This window comes from Tupaia chinensis, unplaced genomic scaffold (genome assembly GCF_000334495.1).
Source record: "Tupaia chinensis unplaced genomic scaffold, TupChi_1.0 Scaffold000115_1, whole genome shotgun sequence".
Taxonomy (NCBI): Eukaryota; Metazoa; Chordata; class Mammalia; order Scandentia; family Tupaiidae; genus Tupaia; species Tupaia belangeri.
This window is the reverse complement of record NW_006159579.1, coordinates 9,086,346-9,102,827: the sequence shown is the minus strand read 5'-3', so window position 1 is coordinate 9,102,827 and position 16,482 is coordinate 9,086,346. Positions and strand designations below refer to the sequence as shown.

At 40.2% G+C, this 16,482-nt stretch overlaps 1 protein-coding gene across 1 annotated transcript in view; it reads left to right on the top strand.

Moving 5' to 3' along the window:
* Nucleotides 1-16,482, top strand: part of CHD6 (chromodomain helicase DNA binding protein 6) — a 266,925-nt gene that overhangs the window by 159,765 nt on the left and 90,678 nt on the right. The window contains exons 9-14 of the mRNA XM_027770197.1: nucleotides 3,098-3,184; nucleotides 3,395-3,529; nucleotides 8,170-8,291; nucleotides 10,453-10,696; nucleotides 13,433-13,609; nucleotides 14,212-14,322. Coding sequence (XP_027625998.1) covers nucleotides 3,098-3,184; nucleotides 3,395-3,529; nucleotides 8,170-8,291; nucleotides 10,453-10,696; nucleotides 13,433-13,609; nucleotides 14,212-14,322 — 876 coding nt within the window. The remainder of the gene's footprint in view (nucleotides 1-3,097; nucleotides 3,185-3,394; nucleotides 3,530-8,169; nucleotides 8,292-10,452; nucleotides 10,697-13,432; nucleotides 13,610-14,211; nucleotides 14,323-16,482) is intronic.

Here is a 16,482-nt window from a genome sequence, read left to right as displayed (position 1 = left end):
ACTGCTGGTTCCAAAAAATTTTTCAATTTTTTTTTTTTTTTTTTTTTTTTTTTTGGTTTTTGCTCTAGGGTGCGTGCACTTGCTGCAAAGACAGAGACAGACAGAGAGACAGAAAGCAAGAAACCACCCCCCAGGGGAGATGGCCACGCCGCAATCCCTTCTCCATTCTCCTCTCGGGATCCTGGACACGCACGCACACGTGCCCTGTGTGAGTTTTAAGCCACTGGGTCTGGGACTCGAACCACGGTCAAATACATGGGAGTCCAGCGACATAGCCATTACACCAACTGCTGGTCCCAAGAATCTTTACAAATTTGAAGTGGGGAGGACAGGTAGCAGTTCTAGAGAGAAAAGGTATTGCCACTTGAAGTCCCCACAAGTCTCTGTGTGCTGAGAGTGGTTGCTGGATAAGTTATAGACCACACCAATAGATCAGTCCTGTGGTGCCTCGCTCTTTTCATTCTTAAGTGCCATGTTCATTTGATACCAGGTGCAGCAAGGGACTTGGTAAAACCTGGGAGGACGGCAGGACTGCAGGGGTGAAGGGGAAGAAGCACACCAGAGTACTGGAGAGCAAAGGTGGAGAGTGGACTGCGTGGTGAAAAGAGCTGGGGCTCTGGAGTCAAATTCCTGGGTGCAGGTTCTGGCTCCTTCCTGTCACCCACCTATCCCCTCCCACACACAGCTGAATGGCTTTGGACCTCTTGTCTAAAGTCCTTCAAACTCAATATCCTCATATGTCTAAGGTGGGACTCCTAATAACATCAACCTCACAGCATACCTGTGAAGATTAAATGGCACAGTGTCATTGCTTTTCAGCTTTTGAATCAGTAAAACTGTTTTTCCACTCCTCTCAGAACACAGATAATGTTTGTGATCCCCAAACATGTGGGGGTTTCTCTTCACCACAGGCAATCAGTTCTGCAGTGAACACTAGCCAGGTGTCCTCTAATCCAGCTCAGTTCTGAGGCTGCAGTTAGCATCAAATCCCATAGTTTAGGTCTGGTCCCCAAGACTGTCATCCTCCCACAATGCAAGCCCCATGCTTCTGACTTGTCTATAAATCAGGGTTCTCATGATCCCCTCCCCTCCATGGATTTGATTAATTTGCTAGAGCAGCTCACAGAACTCAGGGATACACTTAGACTTACAGGGTATCACAGAGAATGCAGATGAAGAAATGCATAGGGTAAGCCATGTGGGAAGGCTACATGCCCTCTCTGGGAGTGCCACCTTCCGGGAGCCCCCACATGTTCAGTTATCAGGAAGCTGTCAAAATGCTTTACTTTTGGGTTTTTATGGAGACATCATTGCATAAGCGAGAAATGCTAATAGACTGGGCAGGAATACCCTGCAAGGCTTGCGGGTTTGGATTCTTGCCCTCTTTGGGCTGCATTTCTTCCTCCCAGGAATGGGGCAGGGTCCTTCTGCCTTGTGACTTATCAGAAAGACTGGGGAGGCAAGTTGAGGGGTAAGAGAGTTTGTAAGACCCACTTGGGGTTTAGTTTCTGTGGCCTGTCTAGGGAGAAAAAGGGGCAGGGGAAGGGAAGGAAGGAGAAGGTCAGACTGTCATGCATCATCTTTGTAGCTGTCCTAAAGCTGCTCTAGGAATCAAAAACAAAAAGCTAAATATTTGGGAAACAGGAACCCTAGACACACACACACACACACACACACACACACACACACACACACATCATAGTGTCAAAGCTTTATCAAGGTATAATTGACAAAAAGTATATGTACTTAAAGTGTTTGACTCTCCATTTATCCCCCTTTCTGCCCTTGGCAACCATTCATTGCTTTTTAAGTTTTATTATTTTAAATTTCATATGTGAGTATCATGTAGTATTTGTTTTTCTGAGTCTGACTTATTTCATTTACCAAAATGTTCTCCAGATTCATCCATGTTATTGCAAATGGTAGGATCTCCTTTTTAAAGGCTAATATTCTATTGTCTGTACATATGTACACCATTTTTTCTTTGTCCACCCATCCCTCCATGGATACCAAGTAGTTCCCTATCTTCATTGTTGTGGGTAATAAGGAACACAGTGTTCACAGAAGTGTTATTGTGGCACCTTGCTCAGAGTCAGTATTCTACAGCCATTGGTTCCTTGTTTCATTAAGACATCTGGAAACATGGCATATGAAAAACAGGTAACCAAACTGGGTTATTTAACCCAGATAGGGAAGAGACTGTTGAAGAGCAAACACAAAGAGCAGAGAATCAGATTACCTACTGCTGCTGTAGAGGAAGCAGTTCATTCACATCAAGGAGTGACAGTGACAAGGAGGCAAGTCAGTCCATATTTAGTAACAATAATGACAAAGATCATGATACTGTTACTAAACCAGGTAGAAAAGCTGTTCTGACAGTGGATCAAGTCTTAGGTCATAAATAAAATATTATCAGTATCCAGAAAGTTTCCTTTATGTCCCTTTCTAGTGTTAGCTGCTCATGTTGTTTTAAAAAATAAAAAGAAACTAATTCTGAGTTGCTAAGGGCAACAGGAACAAAAAACAATAAGGGGCCGCCTTTATGTTGATTTTGCACAGTACTATAATGTGCAGCCTCTGAGATGGTTGGATTCTGGGCCAGCAGGTGGCATTTGGTAAAGGCACTGGACTCCCACATGGCTGACCCAGTGGCTTGAAACTCCGGCCCTGTCTGTATGCACACATATGCCAAAAAATCCCAAGAGGAAAATGGAAGAGAAGGGATTACGGTGTGACCATCCGTCCTGAGGGGTGATTTCTCACTTTTCTCTATCTTTCTCTGTTTCTCTCCAGCAAGTGCATGAGCACATGGCAAAAACCTTAAAAAACAATAAGATGGTTGGATCTTTTAAATCTGTTGCGTTGTCAGAAAAGTCATGAGGCGTTTTTGCATATAAAAATACCTCATGACTTTTCAGACTGTCCAGTAGTCATGTAGAGCAGACTTGAGGGGCAATAAAGAAATGTTTATGAAGTGATTTTATTTTCAAACAGACTTTTTCTGTTTTCTGATCAGGTCTGGAGTAGGGTCACATTAAAATAAGTGTTGCATTAGAGAGAAGGGACACTCTGCTTAACTGTTCTCTGTTTGTGTTAGCCTGATGAAGACTTGTTCAATCCAGACTATGTGGAAGTTGACCGCATCTTGGAGGTGGCTCACACCAAGGATGCAGAAACTGGTGAGGTGGGTGATTTACCGTTTTGCCTTTCCTAATGCATCTTTCCTTCTTTCCACATATTTTGCATATTTTGTTAACATATGACCCTTGTTTTAATGATATTCATGTGTTGTCATATAGGTGTTTCTTTTTTCCCCTAGAGGTTGACAGAGTGTGACTAACTCTAACCTAGCAGAAAAAGCATTAAGTTTTTCTCCTCTCCTGTGTCCCACCAGGAGGTGACACATTACCTGGTTAAGTGGTGCTCACTACCATATGAAGAAAGCACATGGGAGCTAGAGGAAGATGTGGATCCAGCAAAAGTTAAAGAATTTGAATCTCTTCAAGTTCTCCCTGAAATTAAGCATGTGGTAAAGTATCCATCTCTTTGTCTAATACCTCTTGTAACCTGGCAATTACGGATGTTCCTTTGGTTGTGCTCCTAAGTGGTTTCTGTGGTATCTAACCTTTGTCACTCCCGCACTGAACCTGGAATTGAGGGTGATTTCCTCCTAAGCCAGTGCCCTGGTCAGTTTTAAGTCTGGGCCTTACTTTTATGGTTGCAACATTTAAGACACTTAGATAGTATACTAACTCTCTTGGTTTGGTGTATGGAGCCAGTAAGAAAGAATATGTAAGAAATGTGAAGATGTTCAGTGGATATTATTTTTCCTGTTTCCTACTGCTTCCTATTTCCTGTTTCCTCTCCAAGAGAGAATCTTGTTCCCTCAGTCACCTCTTTTCTTTATTTTTCTTCAATTTTATCATTTTTCTTTACTCAGCTAGAATATTCTTAAGGGGAAGAACTGTCCTTCATCTCTAGATTTCTGGGACCTTACAGAGAGCACATAGACTTTCAGTGTGTGTATTGAATCAGTTTGTTTATCTGATTTTGGGATTATAACCACCAGCTGCACAGATGCTCTAGGGTGCCTGAGAAATACTGGGATGTTGAAAAAGTCGTGATGTATTTTTCTGTATTCCTATGCAAAAATGTGTCATGAATTTTCTATAATCCAATAGTAGTCTTTAGAGTATTAACAATTAAAAGGAAAATTGGATCAGAGCCTTGTTAAGGTATAACTAACTTGAAAAGAGTATCATTTGTTAAATAATACGATTATAGACTGGAGTGATCACTTTGTATTGTTAAAAAATTTGCTGATTTTTTTTCTGGGACCAGCAGATGGTGTAATGATTACATTGCTGGACTCCCATGTAGCTTACCATGGTTCAAGTTCTGAACCTGGCAACTTAAAACTCACCAGGCGCATGTGCATGTGAGCCCAAGATCCCAAGAGAAGAATGGAGGAGAAGGCATTGAGGCATGGCCATCCTCCCTGGGGGGGGGTGATTTCTCGCTTTCTGTCGCATTGTCTCTCTGGCGAGCACATGGACCCTATAGCAAAAAAAAAAAAAAGGCAGTTCTATACAAAAAACTTTTATCCAGTTTCTTATTGGTGTTATCACTAGAAACTTGTGACTCAGAGAACTAGACCTCAACATTGAACTTAGATCCCTGATCCCTGTTAGTTCGTTCAAGATCAGTGTTTAACTTTTTCTTTTTTTTTTCTTTTTTTTTGCATATGAAAGGTGTATAACAGTATTTTGAGATACAGAACTATAATTAGAAGTGACATGGTTTATACTGTTTTGTCTGCATACTTGATTATTAAACTCCTCTTTCAACCTTCTTGCATATATATGCGTATGAACATACATGCACACATAAACTGTTATCTGTTCTTACTCCAATTTGTCAGTTATTTATTAAACATTTGCTGTGGGTTGATTCTTAGGTGAAATATAATAAGTAACAAGGTACAAGCCCTGTCCCCAGGACCTCGTAGTTTAAAGGAAAAAGCATGTGTGCACATTGAAATGCAGCACCAAGCTAATTGTAATGTGTGGCATAATGCAAAGGCAAACCAGTGTGGCAGCAGAGAGTAGAGAGAATTTCACTCTGAGATGAATTGTAAGTTATCATCTAGAAGTAATTGGGATTCTTACCCACTCTCTCAGCCCAGCTCCCACTTACTTCCTCAACCTGACAGTGTGCACTTGACAAGATTATGAATTCTTAAGTGTTTTCAAGGTGATTTCACATTTCATTTACAACTTTGCTGTTATGTTGCTATCCTCCTGGCTTTCAGTGAAGCTTAGGATCATTTTATGTGTGTCTGTCTTTATCATTTATTTGTTCTTATTTAAAATGACCATTTTGAAATTTTATCTCAGAAGTTCTAAACTGAAACAATAAGTAATATAAAACTAAAATTCTTTGCACTGGAGACACTAATAGAGGAAAATCCCAGAGGAGTGACTAGGTTAGTGACACCTCTACAACTAGAGCATTTCCAAGGCAGCAAAGTAGAAATCTACAGTGCAGGCCAGCAGGTGGCACGATGGTTAAGGTGCTGGACTCCCACATGGCCAACCGCGGTGCAAGTCCTGAACCTGGTGGCTTGCTTTCTCACTTATCCTTCCTCTCGCTCTGTCTCCCTATGGTCAAATTTAAAAATAATCACAATAACAAATGGAATTAAATAAAGAAATAATTTTTAAAAAAGAAGAAATCTACAGTGGAATTCTGTTATACAGTATCTGCAATGCTGAGAGTGAGCCACTTGAGTCACTAGTGGTGAAGAAGCATCCAGAAAGTTTCTCCATAGTAGCTCAGTAGAAAATGCTCATTGGAATGTGGGTTGCTTAGTTTTCAGGGCTCCGTAACGAGTTGTTCCTTTCAGCTAAGAAGAAAGTAATTTCTTTAAGGGAAAAAATCAGGAGAATTGATATAGAAATATTTTTGCTTTTGGGACCAGCAGTTGACATAACAACTACGTTGCTGGACTCCCATGTAGTCAACCACGGTTCGAGTCCTGGACCCAGTGGCTTAAACTCACGCCGGGTGCATGTGCATACATGCCCAAGGTCCTGAGAGGAGAATAGAGGAGAAGGGATTGGGGTGTGGCCATCCCCCTTGGGGGGTGATTTCTCGCTTTCTATTTCTCTCTGTCTTTCTGGTGAGTGCACACACTCTATAGCAAAAACCTCTCCCAAAAAAAATTTTTTTTGGTTAAAAGCTAAAATTTTTTTTTGTATTGTCATATGTATTCTCCTTGCTTCTAAAAATACCTGCAATTATGTGCTGGTTGAAGCAAGTTCCAGGGCCAGCCCCTAGCCTAGTAGTTAAGGGAGTTAGATCCCATGTGGTCAGCTGCAATTCAAATCTGAGCCTTGGCAACTTGAAAAATATGCCAGACTCTTCTGTGTTCATACATGCTCAAAATCCCAATAGGATGGAGAAATGAAAGAGAAGAGATTATGGCATGACCATGCCTTATTGGAGGGTGATGCTTTCTCCCTCTTCTTCTCCCTCTCTCTCTGTCTTTCTGTCTCCTCAGTTTCATTTTAAAGTGATTAGCCTAACCACAACTGCAGTAATTTTGTATGTAAGTCGTAATACATGTTTTTCTGCGAGACCATAGAGAGCTTATATTTGTTTCCAAGTATGAGTAATGTAATTGGAGTTACTTTATTAAATCTCACACCACAGAGCCAGCCATGGAGGATCCAGACATCTTAACCTCCACACCACCTTAAGTCCACGCCACCTGCAGGCCCAACAACATATGTAAAGTTTAGTTGTAAACTTTATTATAATAATCAAAGTAAAACTATCAAAAGCTAAGATTGCTATTTAGAAAAGTTATCATTTTAGTATTTTTATTTATAACTATAGGCATAGCTAAGAATTTTTTATTTTTAGGACCTTACAGTTTCAACTTAGAGGCTCAATGTGTCTATAAGCAAAATAACCAAGTTTGTGTCCCAATAATAAAAAGCCTAAATGAACAAAAATTTGGGATGGGATGAATCAATACATAAAGATTTAAATTTTCCCCAAATCAATAAATTCAGTGTATGTTAATTGAAATTACAGTGGGATTTTAAAAGAGAACTTGACAGATTAATCCTGAAGTTATACAGCATAGTAAATAAGCTAGAACAGCCAAGACATTTTGAAAAATAATTCCTGATGAGATATGTAACTACAGTCATTAAAAAGTGGTCTTATTGTAGTAATAGATGAGCCAGTGGTACATAATAAAGAATCCAGTATAAGATGAGTATACCATTTCATATTAGTAGAGAAAAGAGTAATTATATTTAGAAAGTGGTATTTTGTGTGGAAAAATAAAGTTATAAAACTGCCTCTGTTATTTTAAGTGAAATTTAGGGAATTTGCAGCTTTGGTTATATAAATGTTTCCCTAGTGTGCTGACTTCAAAAACTAACCAGTGGGGGAACCAGCAGTTAGCATAATGGCTATGTCACTGGACTCCCACGTAGTCGACCGCGGTTCGTGTCCCGGACCCGGTGGCTTAAAACTCATGCCGGGCGCATGTGCGTGCATGCCCAAGATCCCGAGAGGAGAATGGAGGAGAAGGGATTGCAGCGTGACCATCCCCTCTGAGGGGTGATTTCTCGCTTTCTGTCTCTATGTCTCTCTCTGTCTGGCGAGCGCACGCGCCCTACAGTGAAAATCTCTCCAAAAAAAGAAAAAGAAAAAACTAACCAGTGGGGGGGAAAAAAAAAAAAGAAAAACTAACCAGTGGAATATTGGACCCACTGTATTTTCCTGCCCTGATACCCTAGACACAAAGTATCAAAAGAAATTCTGTTTATAGAAACCAAAAACCTAACTTGTATCAACTACAGGGAAATTAAACTATAAGTGAGAGTGACATCTAAGAATCTAAGTAAAACAATTGAATACTTATCAAGATTTTACATAGTCCTTTTCTCTTTTTAATTATGTAGAAATTTGACAGAGGTGTTCTTAGTTAATTTGTAAAAACTGAAAACTGTAAGGCTTGCACATTACTCAAAGTAATCGTAGTTGGAAACAGCCTTAGACCAGTGTTAGAGATTTACCACTTCCCATTCCTATCTGTATTATGCTCCTAAAATATTCTCCATGCATCCTGCTCTCTGCTTTCTTTCTTAGGAACGGCCTGCTTCAGATGCTTGGCAGAAACTCGAAAAGTCTCGCGAGTATAAGAACAGTAACCAGCTCCGGGAGTACCAGCTGGAGGGAATGAACTGGCTTCTTTTTAACTGGTATAACAGGTGAGGAACCAGGTGGCATCTGGAAGTATATTGTTGCCTTACCCTGGAAAATGCAGAGCATTAAGAACAGCTAAGCTATAATTTGGAGTAGTAGTCTTTGTACATTAGTTCTTCCAATAATAACTTTTTATTTTTACATCAGGTGTTTCTCCAAACAAAGGAGTGGTCTTTAGACATTATTTTGTGCTGAGGTTTGTTTTGTTTTGGCTAGTCTAACCAAAAGATTAAGCTCAACTTAGATGAAACAAAACACCAAAGATCTTTTAACGAAGTTTTCTATCCCTTAAGTATTTAGGAAAAACAGTAAAACGGAATGGATCTGGATTCTAGCTTTCCACTCTACTGCTTGTTTGTGAGCCATCAATATAGTGGACCTGTTCTTTGATACTCTGGGGTTTTGTTTTGTTTTGTTTTGTTTTTGAGAGTTTTATTTTTCGCTATAGGGCTTGTGCGTTCGCCAGACAGACAGAGACATAGAGACAGAAAGCGAGAAATCACCCCCCAGGGGGGATGGTCACGCCACAGTCCCTTCTCCTCCATTCTCCTCTCAGGATCTTGGGCACGCACGCACACGTGCCCAGTGTGAGTTTTAAGCCACCGGTCCGGGATGCGAACCAAGGTCGACTACGTGGGAGTCCAGCAGTGTAGCCATTACGCTAACTGCTGGTTCCCTATGATACTCTGTTTTTAACTGTGCTCTGGTTCCTACCAGAATCTAGCTAAAATAGGACATCCAAGAAAGATAAGTTGATGTTTTCTTAACATTATCAAATTTACCCCTGGTAGTAATTGTGTGTGTATGTGTGTTTAGAGATTTTTTGCCATTGGGTACATGTGCTCACCAGAGAAAGAGAGAAAGAGAGACAGACAATAAGAGGAAAAGTAAGAAATCACCCTCCAGGGGTGGTAGCCACACTGCAATCCCTTCTCTTTCATTCTTGTCCTGAGGTCTTGGGCATGAATGCACACATGCCCTCCCTGAGCTTTAAGATACAGGTCTGGGACTCAAACTGTGGTCAGCTCTGTGGGAGTCCAGCAATGTAACCACTATGCCATGTACTGGTCCCATCTGGTAGTGATTTTTTTTTTCCTGGTGATAATTTTTTAAAGTTTGTTTATTTCTTTCATGAGAGAGAGAAATAAGATACTTTTGGCCAAGTCTCACCCTGCCATAGTCCTCTTCACAGCCTTCCAGCCAGTCAGGATCATGGGCACACAAACCTGCCATGGTCAGATCAAGCCAGGATACAAACCTGGGCCGCCCACATAGCTCCAGTGTTGTGTGATAGTGCACTGCCACCTGGAGAACTGTGATCTAAAGTAGTCTGCCACTTACAGTGTGCCCAGAAGACAGCTCTCCCAACCTGTCTAGGTCTTGGGTTGCCCATCTGCACAGTGAGGGAATGAGACTAGTCAGTGGCCACATTCCAGGGCCACGGCTCTGGTGCGTAGTCCATGCTTCTGGATCACCAGAAAAGATTATTTTTACTCTGATAAGGAATTTATCATATGAGTAAGTTTGTCCTTTGATAACATACACATGATAGATATTGAGAATCATGTAACATACAATCTTTTTATTTATTTTTATTTATTTATTTAAGAAGCTTTTGCCATTGGGCACATATGCTTCCTGGAGAGAGACAGAGACAATGGAGGGAAAGTGAGAAATCACCCCCCAGGGGGGATGGCCACACCACGATCCCTTCTCCTCTATTCTCCTTCTGAGATCTTGGGCACACACACACATGTTCCTTGCGTGACTTTCAAGCCACCAGGTGTGAGACTCGAGCCACAGTTGGCCCTGTGGGAGTCTAGCAACGTAACCACTATGCCATTTGCTGGCCCTCAGCTTTTTATTTTTACTTTGGCTTCTAGGAACTTTATCAGTTACAGATACCAGTTTAGGTTTGAAGCCAATCTCCTTGTCTCAAGTTTATATTTTAATAGGCCTATTTCATATAGTTTCTTCCAAGTTTTCATAGTTCCATTTGGGAAATAGGATATTAGTAATAATAATAAACTATCCTCAGTTTCACCTCTAAAAAAGTCTACACTGATGACCTTACAAATCAAGGTGTACTTCTGAAGCATCTTTTTAATTAATTCTATAGCTTTTCTGTATTGATAATGAATTACCTATATTTCTCACTCTCTGCAGAAAAAACTGTATTTTGGCTGATGAGATGGGCCTAGGAAAAACAATCCAGTCCATCACATTCCTTTCAGAAATATTCCTCAGGGGAATCCATGGCCCCTTTCTCATCATCGCTCCTCTGTCCACCATTACTAACTGGGAGCGGGAGTTCCGAACATGGACAGAGATGAACGCCATCGTGTACCACGGCAGCCAGATCAGCAGGCAGATGATCCAGCAGTACGAAATGGTGTACCGAGATGCTCAGGTGAGCCTCAGCCTCACATGGCTCACCAAGACCCAGGGACAACCTCGGCTCAGCATCGTTTTTCTGTCGCTTACTTTCAAGTTTCCTAATTCCCAGCACCTTGAGTAATTGTTAACTTACTTTTTTTCTTTTTAATTTTTATTTTTATTATCATCATAATCTTCTTTATATTACATTGGATTACATATAACTTTACAGTGTATTACATTGCTTTTTCAAAAGGGAATGCCATGCATGTCAGTCAATATAGAGACATTAATCTCTCCACTTCAACATTCAATATCTTTTCTGTTTTTCCCAATCATTATTACTATTCTAGTTATTTTTTAAAACAGTCAATCACTATTTCTCATTTTGCTTGTAAAAAGACTTTACACATCATGAAATACTTCTCAGGCCAATCGAGTTGAGAATACTATACATGTCCTCATCAACAGGTAATAAGCCATATCTGATTCTCACTACCGTCCTGCCTCTCTATTGTTCTCTTGCTATCTTTCTCTATCCTCTTCTCTTCACCTCCCCCATTCCACAGTGTCCTGTTCTCGTTAAGTAACTTCACTGCTTTTATGTCCTCTAGTTTTTCACTCTCTACCATAGAGTGTGGATAGTCGGTATATATTAAGTGGATACATGCAATATCTTTCTTTCATAGCCTGGCTTACTTCACTCAGCAATAGATCCTCCATATCTGACTACTTTCTATCAAATTCTAGGGTCTTGTTATTTTTTATGGCTGAATAGTATTCCATAGAGTATATATACCACACCTTTCCAATCCATTCATCAGTTTGTGGACATTTAGGTTGGTTCCATGTCTTGGCAATTGTGAATAATGCTGCAATAAACATGGATGTGCAAGCACTTTTCTGACTGAGCGTGGTTAGGTGGTATCTCATTGTGGTTTTTATCTACATCTGCCTTATGATGAGGGATGTTGAGCATTTCCTCATATGCTTTTTAGCTGTTCATATGTCTTCATTAGAGAGATTTTTTTTAGTTCATTTTCCCATCTTTTAATTGGGTTAATCATTTTTTTCACATAAGGCGCTTGAATTCCCTGTGTATTCTCGTACAAGTCCCTTGTCTGAGGCATATTTTAACAAAAATATTGTCCCATTGTGAGGGTTGTCGGTTCACACTTGTTACTGTGTCCTTTGCTGTGCAGAAACTTCTTGGTCTAACATAGTCCCACTTGTCTATTTTAGGGATTATTGCCTATGCTTTGGGAGTCTTATTTAAGAAGTCTTTGCCTACTCCAATATCTCCCAGAGTTTCCCCAGCATTTTCCACCAGTAGTTTTATTGTTTGAAGTCTTAGGTTCAGATCTTTGATCCATTTTGAGTTGATTGTTGTTAATGGTGAAAGATGGGGGTTCAGTTTCATCTTTCTGCAGGTGGATACCCAGTTTTTCCAGCACCACTTACTAAAGAGATTTTCCTTTTCCCAATGGATTGTTAACTTACTTTGTAGAGCCATTTGTTTGTTAAGGCTGACTTCTTGCTCCTTCCTGGTAGTTTATTTTAATTTATGGTAAAATTCAAGATTGTAGGATATGCTTTCCAAACTTTCTAATATATACCAGAGGCTTTTTTTTAAGGAGGCTGAAAGTGTGGCTTATTGGTTGGCTTATGAAGTTACTTTTATATGCAGAAGGTTTCATCTTAATTGTTATATTCACAACAAGGAAAGTGAATGAGTAGAATTTGTGTACAGAGGATAGATCCCCAGCCAGGGAGTTTGGGAAGGTGGTTAACAGATTTAACAGGGAAGGAAAAGAGAAAACAAGTTTCAAATTGTTGAAAGCTCAACAGATTTTTGTCTAGTTTTGCTGTAGGGAGCATACACTCAGCAAAGGGAGAGAAAATAAGAAATCATCCCCCAGGGGAGATAACCACAATGCATTCCCTTCTCCTCCACTCTCCTCTTGGGATTTTGGACATAAATACACACCAATGTAATTTTTCAGGTCACTGGGTCTGGGAGCCAAACTGCAGTCGGCTGTATGGGATCTAGTACCTTAACCTCCACACCACCTGCTGGCCCCAGAACTTTTTCTTTAAGTTTTTAAATCACTTTGCTGAGTATGGTTGTATGCTTGTCTTGCATGTTTTCATTAAACAAGGTAAAAATTTAATGACTAATTAGAGGAGAGTCAGTGCTCTCTCTGGAGGGTTTATAAACAGCAAAAGGAGATACTTGGAAAAATGGCAAATGTGCTCTGGTATCATACAGTTCTGTGCTCTCGAAATATGGGGCCAGCAGCAGTGTGTGTCCTGCCTGGTGGCCCTTGTCCTAGGTGAGTCAGGGTTGTTACTTTGAATCTATGCTAGAACCAAATTACAAGGTGAAATGAATTAAATCTGAAGAGTAGCAGAGAGTAGCTATGCATGGTTTAGACCAACCCCTGGGAATACGTGAATCAACACCCATCTGCTTTTCTATGGCATTAATAAATAAAAAGCCCCCTTGCCATGCCTTCCTTCCTGCACATGCTTCTCACCTTTGTGAGGGCTTGCACTGTCTTGCTTCTGTTTCATTGATGCAGTGACGTTTCTTGTCTTAGCTGGTTCTTTCTTATATTCTCTCTCTTCATGAGGAAGAACAGTGCTTGTTGGTTTCTCACCTGGGCCTTAGCATTTATAGTTAGTTACCTTCTCTAATCTAGCAAGTTACCCTTTAGCAGAATTCTACAGTCCTGGTGTAAAGCTCTGCCTTCCATTCTGTCTTTCTTAGGGAAACCCCCTTTCAGGCGTCTTCAAGTTCCATGTAGTCATCACCACATTTGAGATGATCCTGGCAGACTGCCCAGAACTGAAGAAGATTCACTGGAGCTGTGTGATAATTGATGAAGCCCACAGACTGAAGAATAGGAACTGCAAACTTCTAGAGGGTCTGAAGCTCATGGCCCTGGTGAGAATCTGCAAGCTCTTTACATAAACACACATTCTTCCTGTTCAGTGCACAGGAAGCATTCTCTAGCTATTCTGCATTTAGCTTGCTTGTGCATGGTCCTTTTGTTCTAGATTTCTTTTTTGCCCTCTGTAGCTGTGATACTGTGGAGGAATCAAGTCTTTTGCTACAAACTGGGTCAACAATTCAACCTTTGCCACAGATTGATTCTTAAAGAGACTCAGGGGGCTCTTAAGTACCGTGAAGACTATGAACTCGAAATGTAAAGCATTTGACTTGTTTCCTGGTCCCTGAACAAACTGGTACCAAATATGATGGCCTTTTAACATTACTGCCTTGGCACAGTGCCCAGTATGTGGTGGATACGCACTGAGTCCATTGAGTGAATGAATGAATGGTTGCTGCTGAAAGCAGCGATATGCAAGGAAGTTAATCTGTTTATTGACTGTATCTCTATGAGGTGTTAGAATCCTATCTTTTCATTAAAGCAGAGTAGAATTGCCCCAAATTGGGCAGAGAATGCCCTGGCTTAATTTTTCTCACTAAAATGTACTGTTTTGGTGGCTCTCACACTATTAATCATGCGCTTTTAATTTATACAGGAACATAAAGTGCTGCTCACTGGGACCCCCTTGCAGAACTCTGTGGAGGAGCTCTTCAGTTTGCTAAATTTTCTGGAGAGGGAAAGATTAAGTCATTGGAGACAGGATTTAGTAAGTTCTTACATCCCTGTAAAATGAGCACTACCTCTTTTATTTTGTGTGTGTTTGTTTACGAAGGGAATGGTAAGCTGATTGTTAGCAGTTCTGTTGCTCCAAAGAGTAGTTGAGTCACCATCCAAAATATCTTAGATTGGTGCATGAAGCCAATTGGTTTATTGATTTCACTTGTATGCATAATGATTTTGCTTGTAGGTCTGGCCTCAGGAGCATGGTATTTCCTTCTGTTTCCCTGATTCTTCATCTTTCCTCCTATATAAACTGCAACATGTTCCCAGGCCCATCTTCTTGAGCACAGCATAATACACAGGTAGTGAGGAGGTGAAGGCAGCCACATACCTAGAGAAGGAATTGGTCACCCAGTTTTGTCCAGATCAACTGAATTTACTCAGTTTCTGAAAGTCTAGACCCAAATCTAGCTTGTTGGATTCAAAGCTGATTCAAAACAACCTGTGATAAATACCTGTCTACTAGGGTAGAAGTCTTTACTAAGGATTATAGCAATAAACCAGGCAAGTTTAAATGCTATAAGAGGAACAAATAGAGTTGGGTGCTTAAAAGGAGAGAAAAATCCCTCCTGTTTGAGAATCAGGGAAGACTTCAAGGAGAGAGTACAATTTGAAAATGCATTTTAAAGTGGGTAAGTTTTCAACTGTAGAGAGAAGAGTCAGTGACTACTTTGCATAGGGGGGAAAAGCCAGCATAATCAGAGCCATGGAATCTATTCAATAGTGAGGAATCATCTGACTGAGCTGAAAGCAGGCTGATGAATTGTGCAGTATGAGGCCAGAGAGGTTCAGGGATATATTGTGGGAAGATCTTGGAAAAATTCAGTAGGTAATCAAGAAGCCATGCAAGGCTTATATTGTAGGAATGACATGATTAGTTCTGCTAAATTAAGCTAGCAATGGTGTGAAAGTGGGTTGGGGCAGATCATTTGGGGACTGAAATGGTTTGGGAATTTTGCTAACAGATGTCAAGAGTACACTCTCTGATTCAGTCTGTTTCTTTCTACTTCTGATGCAAGTCAGACTTTGAAAACAGTGAATAATCAAACTTAATTCCCCTTCTCTACATTTGCAATATCTGTTGGTTCTTCGAAAGCCAGACCCAACCCTCTCTCCATTTTTGGACCATTAGAAATGCATCATCTTCTCCCATTGCACTTAATTTGTGGTATGCATTTTTTCTTCTTCCTAGACAATGATCTCCTTGAGGACAAGGCCCACATCTTCTCCAAAGTTGTGTTTGTTGTATTGACCAGCACAGTGTCTGGCTTATAGTATACTCTAAATGATCCAAGGTATGAACCAAGCGAAGGGCAAAAGCTGAGCCCAACGTGTGGCAGGTTGACACTTGTCCCTTTCTTTAACACTAGCTAGCTCCATCTGTTCTCTTTGGGTTCTTATGTAGTAATTCCTCACCTATTGGGGTATTAGATTCCTACGTATCCTTGGCTGTAATCAAGGTCTCATAAAAAAAGTGGCTTTAAGGCTGGAGTTATTAACTAGGAGAAAACGCCCTCAAAAAGTATCAAATGTAATTTTAATTTTAAAATTTTGTTTATTTAATTAACAAAAAGTATGTATTGTGTACTACAACACGATGTTTTTAAATACGTATATATGGAATGGCTAAATTGACTTAATTAGCATATGTGTTACCTCATTTCTTTGTGTGTGGTGAGAACAGTCAATATCCACTTTCTTACTGATCTTCAAAAATATAATACATTGTTATTAACTGTAGTCACTTAGTTGTATAATAGATCTCTTGAACTTACTTTTCCTATCTCACTGAAATTTCATATCCTTTGATCAGTACTTCCTAGACCTCACCCCGCCCCAACTCGACAACACCCAGTCCCTGGAAACCACCATTCTACTGTCTGCTTCTCTGAAATACCTGTATTATAAAACACAGTGAAGTTCTAGAAAGCATCTATTTTCAAAGTAAAGCATATTCATCATTTTCTGAAACCTTCTCCAGCAAGTAACTCTTCTAAATCATGCTATATAAATCACCTTATATTTCTTCAGGAAGCATTGCTGTAGTATACACTTACTTATGCAGAATCTACCCCCTTTTAAAGTTTCTAAACAGCCCTTTCTGACTTGAAACTTGATTCCTTATGCAGTTTCATTTTCCCTTATT